The 22,071-nt window shown below is 43.6% G+C and overlaps 1 protein-coding gene across 5 annotated transcripts in view; it reads left to right on the top strand.

Annotated features, from left to right (window-relative positions):
• Nucleotides 1–22,071, top strand: part of BICDL1 (BICD family like cargo adaptor 1) — a 54,615-nt gene that overhangs the window by 4,618 nt on the left and 27,926 nt on the right. For all 5 annotated transcript variants that reach the window (XR_013931240.1, XM_080407157.1, XM_080407156.1 and 2 more), the window contains exon 2: nucleotides 607–822. Coding sequence is in view for 4 of the 5 variants with exons in the window: in XM_080407157.1 (XP_080263283.1) it covers nucleotides 607–822 (216 nt within the window). In the remaining variant the exon portion in view is untranslated. The remainder of the gene's footprint in view (nucleotides 1–606; nucleotides 823–22,071) is intronic.

Below are 22,071 nucleotides of genomic sequence, written 5' to 3'. Positions count from 1 at the left end.
ATCTACTTCACTGCTTCCATTGCAATTCCAGAGCAGACTGCATCGAACAATAGAGTTACTGTGCACTATCAAACTCTCAGACAACTAATTAGGGTCAGGAGTAGAAGGAGGAAATACATACATGATTCAACTGTTATTTGTAAGACCCATATGATAAGAGAGATGCCTCATCTACATTCCTTGTCAGCAGTAAGGATACAGTTTTTGTAGTTTTGACTATAAAGGCAATTCTTAAAATAATTATGCCACTGCCCACTGAAATGTTGGTTTGGAGTTAAGCTAGGCTCTGCTAAATCAATTGGCCTTCCTGACCTATATGTTCCACCTATTGATATGCAGCCTGCTTTACTCCTTTGGCAGTTGTTTCAGTAAAAATTCAATGTGCTGATCTCCAGAGGCCAAGGACAGGCAAACTACTGGAAATTGAAAACAATATTAGTGCCAGTGACCTGCCTTGACACAGGATTGCCACCTCCATAGCACTGTCACACTCTAGTAGTATTCTCTTTCCTGCACAGAATGTTTCAGCCCTAAGTATAAAGGCAGAAAAGGAGACAGTGTTCACTTTTCACCTCCCTTCCTAACCTCTTCTCCCCTGTTATCTAGCATCTAGAACAAGAGAAACATGAGCTAAGGAGGCGATTTGAGAACAGAGAAGGAGAATGGGAAGGAAGGGTGTCTGAACTGGAAAGTGACGTGAAGCAGCTGCAGGATGAGCTGGAGAGGCAGCAGGTTCACCTGCGTGAAGCCGACCGCGAGAAGACACGGGCCGTTCAGGAACTCTCTGAACAGAACCAAAGACTCCTGGACCAGCTCAGCAGGGTGAGTTACTGCGGCACGGCAAGGGCAGGCACCCACCTGCCTTGGTCACAGGAAAGGCTCACAGCTCTGCAATATACCACCTTTCAGGCAAATGAGCAGGGAAAGCTTCCTTTTTGAGGAAAAAGAATGGTTCTGCGTCTGGTCAGATTACACACGTGTCCCTATAAAACATGATGCCATTAAGCTGAATTTTACACCTTTATAGAGTGCTGCATTTCACTGGCAAAACAGTTATGCTTCTGGGTTGAGTGGTCATTTACTGCATAGATGTTTCTCAACTGTTTTTGTGTCTAAAACAAATTTAGAAAATCTGTTCAATTTACACATAGGCTGAACAAATGTAGCACACAAGAAAAAGGCTAATCTGTGACAGCGAGGTGAAAGGCTTTTTGCTGGCTTCCCTTTTTTTGACATTCTTTGGCTAGAATGTTGTAGAATTGAACATACCATGTCATTCTAAGATGGTGTGTCCCTGTAGATAACTTTGCCATAGCTAAACGTGTGAGAACCTACCAAAATTCCTTGGAATGGCACATCTCAGCAAAGAGCTTAACTTGCCTCTGTATGAAAGAGGATTTATAGTGAGGCTGCTACAAATCAGCCTAATTGACTGAATACTTCCAGCATGGGTTTCTTTCTGACAGCAAAAGACTTAACAGTTTCTGCCTTCTCTCCCAGAATTTAACCTGTCTTCTAGAATTAAGAACCTTGGTTTTTTCTCTCCACTGGACAGTGAGTACTAACCATAATTTTAATGCTTGAGAACACAGTTACTCCAGCAGACAAAAGCATTTTCTTCTCGCCAGTTGCTTATCCCCAAAATAGCACAGAACAAAAACACACACCACAGTCTCATGCTGAAGGGGCCCATCTAATGATGTAATAGCATATTTCAGACTAGATTCTGTCAGAGGTGAGTCTCTGTGTGTGGATTGCCTAAGGGAGGGTCAAAACCTTGATCACAACACTGGAACGAGAAGGCTCTGAATTGGGCCAAGTGTACAGGTCTCTTCACTTGTCTTTATTCAGTCTGGGTATGCAGTTTTCCTGTGCCTCTGGAGGTAAGAACAACTGGTCTTGGGTATAACACCGTACTAGCACTTGAGGGAATAATTCCTCATTCTGCTGTAGATTTTCTTGTCAAGTACTAAAAGAGCCAATGAGTGGACTTGTTTTTTAACTGGCTTTAAAAAAAAAAAACAACTCACCACAAAAAAAAAACCCAAGAAAGAGAACAAAGCACACAAAAAACCTAGAAAACTTCCTTAACTCAGGAACACTGCTAATTTTATCCATGTTTTCAAAGCAATACCTGCCAAGTGTAGCGGATGAGCCAGTGAAGATCTTTCACCTCCTCCCTGGACACAGCATATTTCACATACAACATGGATGAGAGACTCCACCCAAGGTCTTGCAGAGCTCATATGTTGTGTCAGGTTTCTTATCCAGGGCTAAGAACTTGGCTCCCATCAGATTTGGTGACCCTCAGTGTTTTCTGTGTATGCGTGATTGCCACCACTGGCTGGGAAATATAAGATTTTTTTATGGTCCCAGCATAAGCACAAACTGAAAGATCAGTCTAGAAAATAGGAGAGGAAAACCAGACAGCTTGCTTTGGGCTTTAAACTGTATGGGATTATCCTCACATGACACTTGTGCTACAGGAGCCTCTCTCAGCCCAGATGCTCAGAGCGCCACTCAGCTAAGCCTCGTGCAAAGGAACCACCAAGTTAGGTCTACCAGCATGCAATGACCAGGCATGGCTTTTGCTCCCTTACTGCCAGAAATAGTCTTCATCCACCCACTTCAAACTGCCACATCTGGGGAAAAAGTTGAGTCCTGGTGCTGCCCTCCCTGCTCCAGCCTAGCCCAGCTCCCAGCTTAGAGGACTGTTGATCTCCAACGCAGATGAGGCAGACTGATAGAGACAGCTTATGCTTGCTGAGGCACGGTTCAGCGCTCATCGAGCTTGTCATTTAGCCAAAACTTGCTAGTAACTCAAATACAGCAATGAATACAGCATGGGTATAAACAGACTTCCTAGAGTCATGAGAATCTGGGCAAACTGAAACAGAGTTGGGAACAGTCTGTCATCATTCAACCAGTTGAAGCTTTTTAAAATCTCAGCATTATATTAGCACTTGATTACTGACCACTTCACGTTCCACATTAGCTGCTCCACAGCGCAATCAGAGTCCTATTTGTCTGGTCCCTTATTCTGAAGAGGTTATGCGTGTAATCCTTGAGGCAGTGGTAGTGCTTAAACCCTGCACCCACATAGTTCTGGGTCCTATTATTACTTGAGCTTTCAGTAAATAAAAAGGACAAATACAGTTGCATGGACATGTTTAGTTACAGCCATATTGCCACAGGCTGGAATCTTGCTAGGGATCATGAACTGAGCACTGGGAACTGAGGACTGAAAAACCCTATGAAAAAATGCTTTTACAGCTTCTGTGGACTTTGAGGTGTTGCTGGTATCCTCCTTGCATTCCTGGTTCTGCAATTTTCACCTGTATTTTACAACACAGTGGGTTGGGGAGGAGAGGGTTATGAGAAGTCTGGGGTAAGGCAATGAAAGCCTTATTCAAAGCCTGAACTCTGACCCATCCAACACCGTATACTCTACTAAAGGCTTCACTTACAGGACAGAAAGGCAGGTTGCTGTCTGGTACAAGTCATTCTACACTAGTAGGTACTAGGTCTTTAAATTTGAATTTCTACAGTTTTTAAGCAATTAACACCTCATGGCCCAATTTCACAACACTTGAGCATCTCTCTCCTGGGAAAGGTACTCCCCTGGCACTAGGCTCTATATGTCAAATGACAGTCTCAGCGTCATGAGCTACCAACCCACAATGTTCTGCTTGCTTCTTCTGGAGTCCCTGGGCTTCAGCTGCTTTTTCCCCTCAAAGGAAGGCAACATCCACCATCTGATTCATCCTACCCCTCCCTCCTTCCTGCTACTACAACATACTTTCACCAAGTAATTAAGCTTTAGGACATTTTTTAACCCTGCCTTCCCCAGAGATGAAAGACCAACCCAAGTGCATACATTTTTGTTTAACCCTGGCACAAATGCTAACCATCCACGCATACAGTCCTGCACACCCACACAAGGATAGCAAAGGGACCTGGAAAGCTCTGTCTTGCAATTAAAGCATAGGACTGAAAAAAAAAAAAATCTATCTTCAGTTCTGGCAAAGACTGATAAGGAAAACTCAAGGATAGGGATTTTAAGTCTGTTTCAGTGTCCAAAAACTGCCTTGCCTCAGAGTCACCAAGAGGCTAAAATAAGGTCTATAAAATGATTTGAGGTCTTCAGATGAGATGATGATATAGGAGAACTTTACATATCTAATAATCATAAGTAGGCTATAAGGAACTTTGCCTCTTGAAATACAGCCTTTGGTGTGGTTCTCTGCTTTTAGCAGAGCAGAGGTACTGCCAGGGGTTATAGCAGTATTAAACCATGGGGAAATCAGGTGGGCTGGACTGGAAGCTCACAGTGAAAGACACAATTCAGATGCCAAAGATCAAGTTTAATTTCTCCACAGTAACCTTATTTTTTAATTTGCTGAGTGATGATTAAAATTCCCTCATGTTGAATTGATTTCCCTCCCCCTGCTTCAGCACAGCAAAGCAAAGCATGTTGTAACTCTCAGCACTGTGTCCACACCAAGCTAAATGCCAGTTCTACCTAGCAGAACTGCAGAACACATTGCAAGCAGTATGCCAAGGTACATAGCACTCACCATAAATGCTCAAAGATAAAGTATAGGAGTCAAAGTACAGTTTTGCTGAGAAAGTCAAGGCTTGGGAATTATTAAGTGTTCTGTTTCCAACTCCTTCAGTCTCTCTCATCTGTTTCAGTTCCCCATTTGGAAAATAAATACATCCTATGCTTTTTGTCCTTTTAGGTTATAAAATTTGGGGGGAAGATGGTATAGGGAAAGGTCTCCTCTTACATGTGCCCACAGCACCTAACACAGCAGGAGTCCTGTCCCCACCTTTGGACTTCTAGGAGCTACTAATGCAAATAATAACAACAAGCAGCCCTCTTCCTATAATGAGGCAACATATTACTACTTTGTCAGGAAGTGAATGAAAAAAGACTTTCACACCGTTTCTATGTGGCTTCACCAGATGGCTTTCCCACACATTTCCTGCTACCAAGCTCTGGGCTTCTGTAGCTGTTTGCTGCATGTATCTTGGGCAAGGATGTATCCTTCCAAGTTCAGCTGGGCTTCTTTTGTGGTACATAGAGCATAAGGAAGTAATTTCACAATGTCAGGCTCAGGTAGTTTTTGCAAATCTGTTTTCAGTGGTAGGAAGAAGTGTGTCATCTTGCACCGCTGAAATAGCTTTTTGTGTTTAGAGAGGAGCGCTTAGCTGCCACGACATCCCTCAGAGGGGCCCTCAATCACCAAGTTCTTATATTCACTCAGCTTCTAGTGCCAACATACTGCTACAAAGAATGAGGTGTTTCAGTCAATCCCTCTGGTGCAGCAAAAAAATGATCAGCCAGCCCACAAGTCTCCAAAGGAGGTTTTATTTGCTAGCCACAAAACCTTCCTTTCAGTAATATTTCAATTGAAGGAGTTTTGTTTCTAACTTCACACTGTAACATGCGGCAGAGCTACAGAGGACTGGCAGGCACTGCCTGGCTTTGATTTGAGAGAAACATGGTTTTATTCAAGAATGAGCTGAACATACTAGATTCTCCTTTCCAAATCAGTTTTACTTTAAATACATCCTTTTGTGGTCAACAACACACAAGAGGGGCAGCTCTGTTGTCAATTATTGATTCGAAGAGATTTTTCTGAATGGTTGTTTGTTGGTTCCATCAACATAGGAACAATGTTGGTTTTAAAAAATTGAGACTAGTCATTGAAAAATGTTAGTGGAACAAGTGTGCTGGGCAAGATTCACTACTTTTGTCATGCCAGAGATCTGTAGCCATTAAAGACAAACTAGTTCATAGTGTAATTCCTTATTTTATCTGTACAGATGCTTAATACAAGCCTCCTTATGTTTCTTGTTTATTAAATTGTCTCCACTAGCCCAGCAGGGTATATTAGGAAATTCCGTGCTTAGCACATAGGCAAGTAAGTCAGGCTGAATTTAAGTACTGCTTCAGGCTTTTTATTTTTTGAAACAGAAGAGGATCCTAAATGAACCCAGGCTCAAGAGGAGTTGCTTTGACTAGCCCCACATTTAAAGGTGCAAATCAGTCACTGCAGCGAATTCTTTTTCATAAAAAGCCTCTAGTTTTTGCTGTGGCTCAAAGTGGACCTATTCAGTAAGGAGTAGCTTCCTGTGAGGAACGCTATACTGCAGCACATGGAGTCCTGCATAGCAAATCCTGATCTGTATCACTTCCAAGCAGTTTAAATTCAATGGAGGGGGGAAATGGCACAAGAAAAGGCAGCATCCCTTCCTCTTTGAAGGGTCCTAAGTACCTGCTTCTCGTGGCAGCTTAGGTAGGGCTGCTCATTGCTTGGGGGTAGGCAGACATCCCTTCCAGCATTGCTTTGTGCCTGGTGTAAGGCACACTTACATTACACGAGGTGAGAGGAAAGCAGATAACAGCACAAGACAGAGCCAAATGTTGAAGCCGGCAAACTTCCCATTAACAACAACAAGCACCCACCAGCTCCCTGCCCCTCTGGAGCATCAGCAGAGCCCAGCACTACGTAACCAGATCTTTGATCACCCAGTGAATGCTGATTAGTGCACACGCAGGAAAGGTTCCTTCTCACCAGCTACTTCTCTCCTAGCAGAGAGCACTTGTTAATAATTCAGGTTCATGCCACATCAGGACTGGAGTGCTGAGGCTTTCTATACTAAAGCTGTAAATATAGGACGTGACTGCAGCTGCATGTTCTTGCCTGCAAAGTCCTTCAATGAAATGATTCAGTGCCCTAGAAGGTAATGAAGAAACATCTTGAGGTCACTGCTGAGTGGCAGTTACCCACCACCCATCTAGGGGAAGGGAGACAGGCAAGAAGAAAAGCTCAACCCTCTGCTGACAGTCTGGCCAAGCCTGCAGCACATATTAACCCCATTTTACAACACCCAGAGCTTCAGGAGCCAACTGGAACAGGGCCATCCAGACACCAAGGCATAAATGCAGCGAACACCAAAGTAGTAATTCCAGCAAAGGTGGGGGGAGCCACCCCTACAGCATTTGCCCAAAGATTTTGTACCTACCCATTTCATGCAAGATTTTAAACCTTGTATCCTTTGGTTTAAGTTCTGGTGAGCATTGAGGGAAATGGGCAGAAAGCTGTACATGGAATAAAACAGGGGCACATGCTGCTACTGAATAGTAGCAAAGCCCTCCCTAGAGAAAAGGTTAAAAAATTACTATAAAGATTTTAAAAGATTTGTTACTATTAAGGCAGTGGAACTACACAGATCCCTGTTCATGGGGAAAAGGATAGCATGAATCTGTCCCCGGGGCTGGGTGGGACTGTCATCCTCCCTCAGGGCAGTGAAGCAGGTACCCCACCATCTCCAGGGACTCCTTCCTGGTTGCTAGATGACAGCACTCCACGGTCCCAGCTGGTGATGTTGCTGTGGCAACCGGGTGTGATTTCTCTGCTTGTAATGCCATGACAGTCAGCCGACACGCAAGGAGACGCACTTGTGACGTCCAAGGCAAGCCTGCGGGTGGCAGAGGCCTGTCTGCCACCCCCATGGGCTTGGCTCACTGCCAGGATGTGTCCCTGGCATCCACCACTTCACACACACATACCCCACCCACCCCCGTTTCCTCCCCTGTTCATGTCACTTTTTCACCAAAAGTCACCCTGGAGATCTCCTAGCCCAAGGCAGCCTGTTGCCCATACCACCCACAGTGAGCTTTTGAACCTGCTAGGGGAAAGGTAAATGTTTTATTTACTTGGTAAAAAGAGCCCTTTGTGAGCAGGTCAATCAGCTCAGACAAGGGTGACTCCATCAGGGCTTGGCACAGTGCATCTTCTCCTCTGAGTCCAGCTCAGGGAGCACAGTGCAACAGAAATGATTGTTTGCCAGAGCCACTTAGCCTCCACACTGTGTATGGCTCACCTCACATCCTCAGTGCTTGTGGTGCCTGGATGGAGTAGCAGAGGTTGCCCCATTAGACACCCCCAGACCTCCTGCCCCCCACACCCAGGCTAGCACGTCAGCAGGGAATGAGCATCCAGAGCATTCAGCCACACACTGCTCTTCCCTGCACCTAAGCAGAGCCCACCTTTCACCTCTAGCAAGTGGTTCTGGAAGAGATTTCAAAAGTTTCTGCAAGGCTTCTACTTTGAGGCATTAGCAGCATGACTAAGATGTAAACATCTGAAAACAGGAATCCAACATTAAACTGAAACCAAGCTTGTTCTGGGGTGAGGAGATAATCTGAATGAGACCCTTCCTCCCTTCTTGCACAGCACAAAAAATTTCAAGTAGCTATTCTGTTTGGGTCCAGGTCTTTACAGGAACTGTTTTATTATGCAGTAGCTCAGAGGTAGGAACATGTGGGCAGAAGAGATTTTTTTCAAAAAGTTCTGCCTATTCACACTTGCTGTAAACACTTCCTCCAGAAGATTCTAGAAAGTAGGACACAGAAGGTGTTTGCATCCAGCCACTGCATTACTAGCTAGAACCAGAGCTAAACATGACTGAAGGCTTTGCAACTATCTGCATAAGAAAAAAAAATAATCAACTAAACTTATTTGATCTTTAAAGAACCATTCTGGGTTATAAAGTTTGCACACCTTATAATGAAAGTCTTTAAATTCCTTTTTTTATTTTTCCAAGTAGGACTGCTTTTTCTAAATGCAATTTAGTAGACAATAGCTCAAGAGAGGTCTCTTCTACGCTGAGGGTTTTTTTGCCAGCTGTATTAGGTGCTCTTGATTACCCATGAAATCATAGAGGCCCCTTGCAAAACAGCCTAGAGTTTAATCAACATTTTGTTTAGAAAGGCATTTAGCAATTGAGCACAGATACAGGATCAGCAAGACTCTGTTGCCGACTTTGATGGATGCCGCAATGCAACACAGAGCTGGCTTATGCTTGGCAGTACCACCCATGGGGATGGGAAATACCACCACAGATGGGTACAAGAAGTTGTCTAGAGGAGAGTACAACAGGAAACAACTGACACATTAGGAAATAAATCAAGTGACCTGCATGACAGAACAACTGGGGTAAAAGGCTGCTCAGAAGTAGGCCAAAAGAGCATTTAATTTGGAGGAAATACAGGTTGGCCTAAAAATGTTATTAGGTGTCCTCCTGTAGAGGCTCAGTTCTGTACCTCCAGGGATTTACACCAGATTTCCTTCATGGACAGGATCCCTGTCAGTGTTTGAGAGGGGGACTGCCTAGATCAGAAGCGTTGGGAACATTTCCATTAACTGTTCTCACCATTTCCTAACTACTTGTCCCTGATAGATTCTAGTTTTGCAGCATGTAAAGAACATTTTTAAAAGGAAGAATTACTTGGATAGTTTCAGCTGGGTTATCATTCTACCCAGATTAGCACAGTAATGCAGATGTGCAATAGATGTAGAGCTATCATAGAACAGTTAAACGATCTGGGAATATACGGGTACCTAAGGCATCCAGCTCACTTGAGTTTGCCCTTTAAATACCATTTACCAGTTCCACTGTGCAGTTCATCTGACCTAAAAGTCTGTTGTGTTTGTCTTCATTGCTTCCCCCTTACCTTTTGTCCCTCAGTCTTCCTCCCCTCTTGGATACAAAAATCAGTTAAAGCTTAAGTTATCACCAGCCTGAGGCTGGTAGTTGTCTCTGCAGCTTTGTTCCTTAAGCTGATGTGAGACCATGTTATCCCTCTGTTCCTTTGGGGTTAGTTTGGCCTCCACATTCAGTACACCAAGAAAGAAGAATTCAGCTTTGCAATTTTCTTGTTCTCTACATCCTTGGAAGTCTGTTCCTGAATCCACTTCCAGATTTGGCAGAGTTTTGTAGTAACAGGGGTGCTCTTAGAAAGCTATTCCATTTGGCAGCTATTTAGCATAAAATGTTCATGTTTCTTGAACAAAGCACCATTGTATTTGGTTGCCTACAAGCTCAGATGAAGGAAAACTGAAGTCTTCTGCAAGTCAGGTATAGACCACCATATTTGTTGCTCACACCAGGGCCATGAGGCAGGTACAAACCTTAAGGCTTTGCTAGAGGGGTCTATACTTACAGAAGAGATCCATAGTCCCAGTAGTTTTGCAGGTGAAGTGTTTCAAGACCAGGTAAACACCCACAAATTTTAACAGAAGGGGACCTTTCTGAGAAGTACTTAAAGAGTTCTCCTTTGCTTCTTTACATGGTTAGCAAGTGTTTTGCACAGATTTTATTGCAACACCAGAAAACTGCAGCACTAAGAGACTAGGCAGTGATTGTCAATGTAAGCCAACAAACAAGACCCTAGTAAAGGTAAAATCTCCTCTCCACTTTGACAGACCACACGAGAGTTCGAGCTTTTCATCTTACAAAATAAGGATTAATATTTTATTGGCAAGGGTTGTTTGCTTTGGGATTTTTTGTTGTTTGGGTTGTTTGGTTTTTTTTAAGGTGTGGACTAGGACTCTAGTGAACTATGTCTCATACTGGAAGCGTACTACCCCAGGAAAGAGTCCAGACGTTGCTCCTTTACAGAGTTTAAGCTTTACTTGCCATATCTCTTACATAAAGGACAATGTGTCTAAGTTGCACGATGAGATTTAGAATGGACATGAAGAAAAACATCCTAGCTGTAAGGTTAGCTGAGTAGGAGAACAGATGGCCCAGAGATTCCACAAGGTCTTCATCAAAGGAAGCTTTTGGGAAACAGTAGTTAACAGTTAGGCAGGGCTGGCCAATTTTTGCCTTGACATGAGAAGAACTAGGCAAAGTTAAGTCTGAAAGAGGCCTTCTGAGGTTTCTCTGTCTTTTGCGCAGGCAAGACTTTCAGTAACATCAGATGAAGCCTTCTTTCTGTTTATGACCATTGAAGGAAAGAGGCAGAGAAACCTAAGGAACACTCACAAGAATTAAGTGATCTCTAAGGCTTTGGAGCAGACTTGCATTTTCACTCTACATTGACATAAAGTAACTGAAGGGTGAAAACAAATGTAAACAGGGGACTATTCAGAAGTAGGTTCCAACCTTTGCTTGAACATGAGCTCTTGAACTTCCCAGCAGATTTATGTTCAGATGGAGCCAAATGAGAAAGCCTGAAATTACTGCATTTGTTCAAAAGAGAGTGTCTGTAGGATTTAGCAATGTGGTATTTGTTCAAATAACATTTATTGATCAGCTATGAAGCTGCACAGGAATTTGCTAACTCAAATTATTCCTGTAGTTTTTATCTCTATTCCAGAGAGATTTATTTCCCTAGGCTTTACTGGATGTTGTACTTCCCTTTGTGCACAAATTCTTCCTACATGTTGTGCTTCTTACTTTTTCCTTCACCTTAGCACAAGGGACCAAACATCTTGGTGGAGGCTGACTAATAAATATTCAAAGCTTTAAGAGCAAGGCAAATGGTTTGCAAAATTGATGATTTCATTAATACTGCCTCTTTTTGGGGTGCCTGAAGCACTGGTGCCATGGGCACAGGCCCTCACCCTGCAGAGCTGCAGACAAGGAGCGATGTCCCAGTCTTGGTCTGCTTTATCAATCTCTGCTGCAAGAAACCACTACACCCAGATCTGCTGAGCTATCCCATATTCATCTTCGTCAATGCACAATCGTCCAAGACTGCTCGGGCTCATCTGGCTTGTTTTCATGGTACAGAGGAATGAGCTCTGCCCAGAGGGAGAGGTGGAAAAGGATAATACACACTTGGGAACAGCATTTTTTTTCTCTGCCAGATGCAGTTGCATATCACTGGTGCATTTAAAGCTAAGTAAACACAGGCATCTCAAGATCTCTCAGGCAGCACCTTGCCTGCATATGGAGCCCATGCTGGACACAACCCCCAAAACAAGTAAATAGATAATAGTGCCATTTAAGAGCAGACAGAATCATTGCTCACAAGCAATCTTCTTGCTTGGCTGCAATAGACAAGCCAAACAGTTTTACTTTGAACCCCTTGAAGGGGAGGCAGGTGCCACTGCAGCAGAAACCTCTGAGATTGTAGCCACCAATTTGTACAATCTAAAACTACTCCTCAAAACCCACCTACAGAGGATTAATAGGTTGATTTACTTCATTTAAAGAGGCCTCCTCCATTCCAGGTATTATCCAACCCAGCAGCTCAGAGCTGCTTACCAAGATTAACTCTGGCACCACGAGACACAGCCCATCAGCTGCAGGCTGGCTCTCAGCAGCTCCTTCCTTTCAAAGGACTCATTTGCATTAAGCTTTCAAAACTTGAGAAATTCTTTCTGTCTTCCTATCCTTCATAATCCTCCATCAAGAGATAGTACCACAGACTAAGAAGGTCAAGTTGGGGGAGAAAGAAGGAGCCAAGCAGCCTTTCTCCCTTCATTAAGGTCACTGCCTCACCTCAGCACAAGAGGGGAAGATTTGCCCGGTGTACAACAGTTCCAGACCTCACAGCTTTAGTGCTCCTGATCCCAAACACAGGCCTCCTCCATCAATCTCTGCCTGGCTCACGGACAGAGAGCACACTGCCAAGAAAATATTTTGTTACGTGAAACAGGTGATGCAGAAGTCTTTCCAGGCATGAACTTGTTCAGATGAAGATACTAGCTCTCCTGCTTCTTTTAGTCACCCTAAACATAGCTATAAGCCACGCCAGGTCAGGGAAAATGCCTGTTCAGAACCACATACCAAGTAACCAGTGATGTTAACCCTTCCCACAGCTCAGGGAATGTGACAAGTATCCACAGCCAGCTGGCCATGGCGCAACAGGGCTCACCCTGGGGTCAAGGAAGGAGGAAACAGCTATTTATGCTGGAAAACCATTGCCAAAGCACATATCTATATATACAGATATACACCCCCCTCTACTCTTCCTTCCCCTCACATCACTTGGCATACAGGACATTTGCATGAGACACCTGCTAGTATTTCAAGCACGTGAAGTGGACAGTTTTCATTAAGCCTGTGTCAGCACTGCAGACTAAAATGGATTGTTTATACTTACAGTCTGCTGATGCCGCAGAGTGCAGACAGATGGGCAGCCATCTCGCAACACCACAAAAGCCTTGTCTGCCCCTTTGCGCAACAGTAGATGAGGCCACTGCAGGATAAATTGGAAACATCAAGGCAAGTTTGCTACTGCTTTAATGTAACAGGGAAAATTTTTGGTATACCAGTGTCCTATAGTCACCATAGAAGAGACAGTACTTCAAAGGCACTCAAATAATCACTTTTTGGTGCATTCCACCAGCATCGTTAGGCAAATGTCCATAAATACCTTTCTCACATATCTTGTCTCACTGAGATTATCCTTGTCTCCTTGGCAACTGTCAGATGATCTATAATGCTATCAGGGATTAGCCCCAATGAGTCTTATAACCCTCGTGTAAATTCCTGCTCTATGAAGAGACCTGGCCAAACACTCTTTCCTGGTAATGTTAAAATGATGCCATAAACAATATTAAATCCAAGAACCTTTCAGTAAACCTGAGTAAGGATGAAAACTAATATGGAGCTTTTTAAGTGGTAGTATTTGTCTTGTCCTCCAAACAAAATAAGTTTGAGATGTGAATATACTTAGCATTTCACAGCTTGACAAGTAAAGCTGTATTCTGAATCAGTACTTAAGAGAAGGCTTGTGCTGAAAACTTGGGCTCTAATATCTTTATCTCCTTTGTCCCTTAGTGCCAGTGGGGATCACACTGGGAAATTCCAAATCCCCACAAGAGCTTAACAAACTTATGTTACGCTATAACCTATTAATTTCTAAAAATTAGCCTCGATTCAGGACAACACTTGAAATCTGTGTGCATGCTCTGACACCAGTTGTACTGAGACTTTCTGCCTCTGAGCAAGCAACTATAGCTGCACCCTCCTGCCCCTCTCCTCTAAGCTACTCAAGTCAAGGAGGTACAGCCCCAACACCACAAGCTCTCTGCTCCATACCATGCTTGAGCCTGGTGAGGAAGAAGTTTTTTGTCTCTTTGTACCCCATTTTTCCTGCCTGGGCACCCAGAGCAGGCTTTTGCCAAGCATGGTACTAACATCACACAGATGAGACCTGTCTCCATGTAGGAAATGCAGAGTATGCCAGTGCAGGGAGCCAAGCAGCACTGCATTATACAGAAGTGTTAACAGTGAGAGTAAGTGATAACAAGCCACCTGTGATGCACAAGTAACACTGTAAACTACATGTTCCTTCTTCAGTCCATCTAAGCCTTTAGAATGTTCCAGCTTGGGGAGATCTGCTCTAATTCAGTAGAACAAAAAAAATGTCTCTGAGCAGAGCCAAGAAAGAAGCACCAGCCTCAGCACCAAAACCAAAAGCAGACCCACTACAACAGAAGTATTCTGTAATTAAGCAAACAAATCTCTGGCACAGCATTATGTCTGTATATGAATTCAACAGTGTGCCATGGCTGATATCTATTAGACTAATCAACTAGAGAGGGTTGAGAGAGAAGAGGAAAAAAAGGTCTCCGAGCTTGTTCCAGGAGGTAGGTCACAAAACAGCCAACCCAAGAGGCAACAAGGAAGCCAGCGTAGGCAGGGTAGTGGCAGGCAGAAGAAAATCCAACTCTTGGCACAAGCTGGTTAGCCATGATGCAACCCAATTTCTTTGCATGCTTCTGTGGACCTATTTGCTCCCCAGCCATCTGCCAACTCGAGCACACACCTCATGACATGCAAGACAGGAGGGGGAAAAGGGATGAGTGGCTTAAGGCAGGCGACTTTTAGCACAGATAGGATAAAAGTCTTCCTAACTCATGTGCCTATGTACTGGCAGAAGTTTGAAGCGACACCATTTTAGACATTCCTGCACACAGCAAGCAGTCAGTAGATTTAGTATTGCTACCACAGGCTTGTGCACATGGAAAGACTCACCAACAGCAGCAAGAGGAATAAAATCTGCTGAGAGCTGAATATCATGATCTCCTCTGTCACTGATCACATTATTCTTGCTTTCAGGCAGCAAGAGGAAGTTAATCATTTATATGCAGCAACACTAGGGAAGATCCCAGTTTAAAATCCTACTATAGTAGCATAAGAACTGGAGCAGTAGATCAGCCCATACTCAAGTGCAGGATAATCCACACACACTTGTGCGAGGCAGCCCTCTCTGCTGAAGATAAAGCAATAAGAGAACGTAACTGGAAAGCAATGAAAATTGCCACAGGTAAAGTATAAGCATGCTCAAACTGGGCCTTCAAAATGAAGTGCACTCCAACAACCCAATAACTTGTCAGGGAGACTTTGAAGCTGAAGAACAGCCACTGCCACACAAATTTTGTTGTATTTTACTTGGTGTACTTCAGCTGGTCTCCTACTACCTAGTTAGGGCCAGAAAGCACATACACAGGGTACATGACACAACAGTGCTGACATTTGCTTAAAAGCACTAGAGCCAAAATCAACAACCTTTTCCTCACCCCCTCCCCCTTCTCCCAAAGGGGGCCAGTAGGCCTTTACATACTCTGACCCTCCAGATCACTGAGGGTAAATCAGGGAATTTTGGTGGAGGGAAGCATGCTCCCCTTCCTCTGGTCGTGACAGCTTTATGAAAGATGCTACTTCTTTCCAGACAAAGCTTAAGCCATCAAACCTTCAGCCACCTTCTCACCATCAGATACGCAGGACAGGCTGCTAATGATCACAGCATCTGTCAGTACAATGTTTCCCAATCTAATATCTCTTGCAGTGCTTACAGGTCTCCATACCCCAGCATTGGTTTGCAGGCAGTAGCGTGACTTGGTTGTACAGAAACCTGAGCTGCAGATCACCCCCAGTCCCTATGTCTGCCTGGCACCTGCTCCCTGCCCCAGCCTAGGCTCACTGCAAGCTTTCTGTGTCTGTTGTCAGAAAGCAACAGCCTCAAGTGCCAAAACAAAACACAACTTGAATGGTTCTTATCCATCTAAGCAGCATCTTCGACTGCGGGGAAGGGTTTTGATGCAATGATGCCCAACTTATATTTGCAAAACCTTGGCCATAGGTGCAAATCTAAGTATAGTATATGTGTGCCAAATTTGCCCACAGCCAAGCACAGAGTCTTTGTCTGCAATGCTTGCAAGGGTACTCTAGTTCACATGCAGTTATTTTAACAGCTGTTGGGATGTTGCCACAGCAGATTTTTCTTCTTTTGACAGCACTGCATCACTCCATCAAAAAAATAACTGAACACATGGAGGGTTTGTGACTGAGATGGTTTCACCCATACAGGATCATCCATGCTTTACCTTAAGTGATATTCACAGATCCACCAAAGCATGAGACTCACTGAAGGGCTCTTTCCAATCCTTGATTATTCCTCTGTGTATGATTTGGCAGAACCTAGTATATTTCATATACCATCCTACAGTATGTGCTGTACCCACCTTGTTTTCCAGCTAAGTTTGCTCTCCGCGGTCTAGCTTTATTTTTTATTTCCAAGCACAGCTTTTTGTAGGACTTGAAGTACTAAAATGCCAGTGAGTTTGCCAAAAGCTGTTATTTAAATTCATGCAAGAACTTTTTAAAAGCTAGATTGTAGGAGGACAAGGCTCCAAGGAGAGATCCACATTCTTGTTTCTTGATTCTCCCATCATCCAGAGACTCTGGCCGCAGTAATACCCATGCAGTCTCTTCAGGCGAGTACCTTACCTGCCAGGTTGACACACACAAGAAGATCTAGCCACTTACACAAGAGCTCAGCAGCTTCCCAAAAAATGGGTTACAGGTGTTCAAAAAATTTACCCTTGACTTTGAATACACCTGCTGTGGCTTAATTTAGCAGCTCTGGCTTATGCTAAAAGTTACTATTACATATTTGCCACTACAAGTGCTATCAAGGTGCAGACTGTCCTGAGGGCCAAGCCCCTGCCCTGAAGATCCACGACTTCAAGACCTAATCCCCTTAGTGCCTACACCTGTGGCACTGCACAAAAAGTACTTCTGTGTTCAAGCACCTGCTGCACTGAGTCATATGCTGAACCTTAGTGGAAGCAGAGTGAAGCTGGACTGAGGGAGGACAAGCATTTATATACTTTACATATGGTAATGTATAAAGTATAGATCTGTATTCCACTTCCGCAGATCTGAGTGCTCAGATGTTATTACTAACACATTGTAATTATCTTTTGTCAGCAATCTTCAAGAGCAAGGTCTGCCTTGTGCTTGAAGTCTGCTCGGAAGACCTTATGCTCTAAACAGATCTTTTCATGCTGCCAACAAGGGAAAACAATTCAGGAATAGCTGGAGGCTGCAGAAGTACAGGAAGAAGTATTGATAAGTTAAATAGTATCTCTAGAAGCTTTGTCTGCAGGTATCCAGTACAGTTCTGTTGTGTTTAGAGTGACAGATCTAATACTAGCTGACCAAGAAATATTTTTAAGTAAAATGTTACCTAGCAGCTGTACAACAATCCTTCAAGAAAGTGGATTAGGACCTTTTTATTTAAGCATTACAATTGTGACATGCTGCCATGTGGGTTTGGGGTTTTTTTCCCAAAACTTTGTGGTGACTTACTCATTTTTATGGTACTCAGTTTTCCTTTATGACCCTACTGCACGTATCAGTGATAAAAACATTCACTGAAGAGAAAGCTTTAATGGAATAGTTTGAAGCTGCAGCTCTCATCCTGGCCAATATTGACTATGGGGTTGAGGTTTTCTTAATTTTCTACAGAAAGCAGCCAGAAGTTCTACTGCATCAGCTATCAGGAATAAGCCTTCTGCACAGAACACCTTCTGTCTTGCTTTCTTAAGTCTGCCTCCTCTAGGTTTTGAAATAAATTCATCAAGTTGTGAAATAAATGAGCAAACGTATCAGCACTGTTATTAAGAAACAGCCTGATATAAGTCGTTGGGAGTCAGTCTTCACACAGATTTAAAAGCTAAAAAACCATCTCCCGGGTCAATCTACGACAAAGTTTAAATACACCTACATTTTAGAAAACATTTTCTCTCTTCCTGTCTGAAGGCTTCCTGAGATAAATATATTTCAAGTCAGCTCCTTGACTTTTGCCCCATTTTTTTTTTTTGGCATCCACTCATTTCACATGTATATGAATGGACACCGGTATTTTTGTGCACTTAGACATGTACATCCAAGTTTGAGTATCAAGGCTACACACATTGGAAAGCTTTTGGTTTGTATATTACTACTAAATCCTAGAAGAGTATATTCTGAGCTTAACAGGGTGTATAGATGAAGATTTCAAGAGCAGGCAGAGCTTCTAGCTTGCCATTACCTATTAGATATCCCCAACAGAACTCAGTTAATATTCTTTGAAATAAAGGAAATAGAGCACTTAAAGCCAGAGTAAGAGACTGCAAGAAGATTAATTATTGTCCCTTGCTTCCAGGCACTGACATTTGAGTTTGAACACCTCCAGGTTTAAAGTCATAGACTAAAACCAATTTCATAAAAAAAATAAATTCAAGAATGGAGATTGACTGTCCTGACTTCCGGCTACCAGGGGAAGACCCTCAGAGCAGGAGGGTATGTTACATTTCTCTTTGCCTCCACCATCATAAGCTTCTGCTTCTTTTTTCAAAATGTCTTAATGATCAGGTTAAGTCCTCACATTCCCAGTACAGCTATACCCAAACTAGTTAGGCATTTCGTATTTCATTAGACTATCATCTGACCCACACTTATAGCTCACTAGAAATTTACTGGAAGAAATATTTTTCATCCTTTAGCTCAAGTAGAAGAGTCAAACTGAGTTCAAAAAATCTAGATTAAAAACCTACATCAAAGGTAACTTGGCCAAAATGTTCTATCAAGATAAAAATACGCCTTTTGTCAGGGAAAAATAACGTATTCATGGAAATTAAGGTTAGAAATGCATTAGAAGTTAACTAGGAGAGCAGACCACTGAACTAACTTATACAAAACACAGACCATCCAGCTTTCACACTGTATCAGTTTCCTCTGCTAGACCAAGGCAAAACTTGAGAAACTGCAGTCTCACCGGTGTGGGGGACAGACAACAAGACTAACCTGAAAGTCCCAGATCCCCTTGTGACACACTAGACCCAAGTTGTGCTCCACTGAAATTAATGTGGGGGTTCCTCTCAGCTCCACTTTAGCATCACCAGACTGGATTATTTAAGCCATTAAGCCTTTCTGCTTCCATTTACAAATAGGTAACTAAAGTGCAGAGGAACAAGTACTTCTTTCAAGGTTATGTGCAGCATCTACACAGAACTAGAAGAGCCTGCTAGTCTTATACTTTATTACCCTATTCCTTCTCAACAATCAGGAGCCCAGTTGCTGCCAACAAGACCCATATTCAGCTCTCCATCCAGAGCCCTACAACAGACACCAGCCCTGGGAGTCACTGTGCAAAGCTGTCTCATCTCCCACACTTCTTCTGCAAGCAGAATTTGCATACAGAGAGCAAGAGCCACTTCGTGCACTACTTAACTCAGAGGACAAAGTGTGCCTGGAGGACACGAAGTGCTATCTCCAGTGCTAATTTATTGCAGCATTCAAAGCATCAGGCCTCCGGCAGTCCCTCCCACAGGAAGCAGACTGACTCATTTTTCCACACACTGTATTTTCCTCTCCACAAGAGCCAAATGCTTAGGTCAAGAACAAACTACAAAAAAGGGAGGCTCGTGTTTAAGCACCTCCTAAAACATGTGCACAACCCACATCCACTTGTGAAACTATTTCTTTCATTCAAACAATGAACCTAGAGATATTATACCCAGTTATACTTGCCTGCATATGGCACACAACTGCCTTTGTTTTTGCTCTAAACAGAAGTTCCTAATCCCATAAAATGGTTTAGCCTAAGATAATGGTTTTTGGCCTCAGCCAAACAGTTATCCAAGCACTTACTGAAAAACAAGATGAAGACCACCATTTTGCATTCGTTTCCCTGAGCTCTTTGCCAAAGCGTTCAGAGCTTTATCCTGAAAACTGGTTCTTATACATCAGCTAGCCTTATAGGAGGGAAAAAAGAACAATTATATTGCTAGGAAAACCCTAACTACTCTTTCGTGCTTTGCTTAGTGATGCAGCAAAAGTTCACTATCATTATTAAAAGTGTATTTTAAGGACACTTGGAAGTTAAAAAGTAGCAGTACCCTGCAGTACCTTCAGGTTATCTCCAGCAGTAGTTGCAGCACTTCAACCATCAGAAACACAGGAACCAACCAAAGTCAGCTAATGCAAGCACTTCACCCCTCAAAACAGGTAACACATGTTCAGGTTTTGTGGAGGTTTCCACGAAGGAGCTAAACAGCTCCACTCCAACACCACTTCTGCACCTTAATGGGCAGGTGCAAGCACAGCCACACAGAAAAAAACCCAGCTGATCCTTGTTCTCTCTTATAGCCAGCTCCCCCACTAGCCTCTGCCTCTCAGTTGTGAAGCATTTGAGCTGATGTGGCATAGACTCACTGCCATCCAGAAGAGCCCACTGCATGACTACAGTGTGTTGAAAGTACTCACATTCTTTTTTTTGTTTTATTTTAAAACTCAGGTAAATAGGAGTGAGGTTGAAGAACAGGTTAAGCATTTCCTACTTGTCCTACAGAACAGAAAGGGGAACAGATCTGCAGCAGGGAATTCTCACTTTTACACAAGCAATCATGTTTCCAAAATGTCACAACTGTGGAAGTAGGGCAGATCTTAGTACAATATGCCACTGCTATCCTTTGTCTCACAGAACCCCCTCAGACTAGGTTTAATGCTACAGCCACGAGGCTATTCCTCTCAGTAACATGTCCTGAGTCTGACGCTTATAAAAGAGTAACTCCAGTGCCTCTTCTCAATTACTCAGACTCCTTGCTTTGGCAATTACGAATCCTCATCCTTTAGATCTTTGATTCCCTTTTTTTTTGACAAGTCCATCTTATGCTAAAAAAATGCTCATTTGTTTCTTTCTCTTGCCCACCTGCTTGGTTGTCAGTATAGGACCCCCCCAACCAATCCAGATGGCCTGTGCTCTACAATGTCAGCCTGTTCCCCACTGAAGGGAAGGCTCATCAGCCTGTATGGCTGTAACAAAGGAGGTCAGGCAGCGTGCTGCAAAATCAATCCCTTCTGTCCAAGCAGAGATGGACTGTAGGACCTTCTGAATAAGAGACCTGCAGGGGTGTAAAAACATTGCAGGTAGCTGAGCATGAAGGTGTGTGGTATAAAGGCACCAAATGTGAGATACAGATTAATTTGCCTGAATTGCACTGAAAAAAAGTGACAGAGACAGGAAGACAGCATGCCCCATCCAGCTCACCGTTTCATATAGGTGTATGACTTCAGTGCCAGGCCCCAGGGAGGACACCACAGGCTGGATGCTGCATGTCCCCCCTACAGTGGCCGCCTCACAAATCTTACCTAAATGAAGCAGCAGTCAGCTGGGAGTCAAAACAAAGAATGCTAGGGAGCGGGCTGGTGGGTGCTATGGCAGGTCACAAAGATGATTTCTGAGCAGAAAGAAACCTGTGTTAGGAAGTCAATCTGACCTGCAAAAGCTCAGCAGATACACTCACATTGGCTGGTGGTATTTAATCCACCTGCCAGACTGCTTGTAGCTACTGAATATATAATAGGCATATATTAGATAGTGCTATCCTAGCACTTTTACAATCTTAAAAAAACCATTTTTTCTAAAAATATCCCATGGCATCAATGTTTATGGTCTCTGGTGGTTCTTTACAACCAAAATATTTTGGAAGTGTTGCAGGTTTCCTGAATTCTTATTTTTTCACACAACAGTTCACACCAGGACCAAGCTGCTATATACTGTATGTAGTTAAATATCCCCTTACCTGGGCAGTAGCAGAGTGAGGGATGCAGCAAAAAGAGGAGGATTCAGACCTGCCACGTCATTTGGCAGAGACGGGGACAATGCTGGCCCTGGCCATGATGCACAGCACTCCCCAGCTCCAATGTCCTGCACCGCACTGGGGAGCAGTGGGAAGAGATCCTCCGGCGAAGGCTTAGTCAGGTCCCCCTCCTCCTCCTCCTCCTCCAACCTGGGTACTCACAGGGATGTTTGTCACACTTTTTACCTCATACATCTCTGCCAGAATGTGTTTTGTCCTTTCTTTAGTGCATATTTTCAGAGGCGCTGCAGGTGTCACTGGCGAGCTCACCTGCGCCCTGCAGTGAGGCTGGTGCAGAACCAGCCGGGACCGGCTGGAACCGGCTGTTCACAGCCTGAGGTAG

Source organism: Falco punctatus (genome assembly GCF_963210335.1).
Source record: "Falco punctatus genome assembly, chromosome: 1".
Taxonomy (NCBI): domain Eukaryota; kingdom Metazoa; phylum Chordata; class Aves; order Falconiformes; family Falconidae; genus Falco; species Falco punctatus.
Note: the sequence above shows the minus strand (reverse complement) of the source record. Positions and strands in the feature narration are given on the sequence as shown.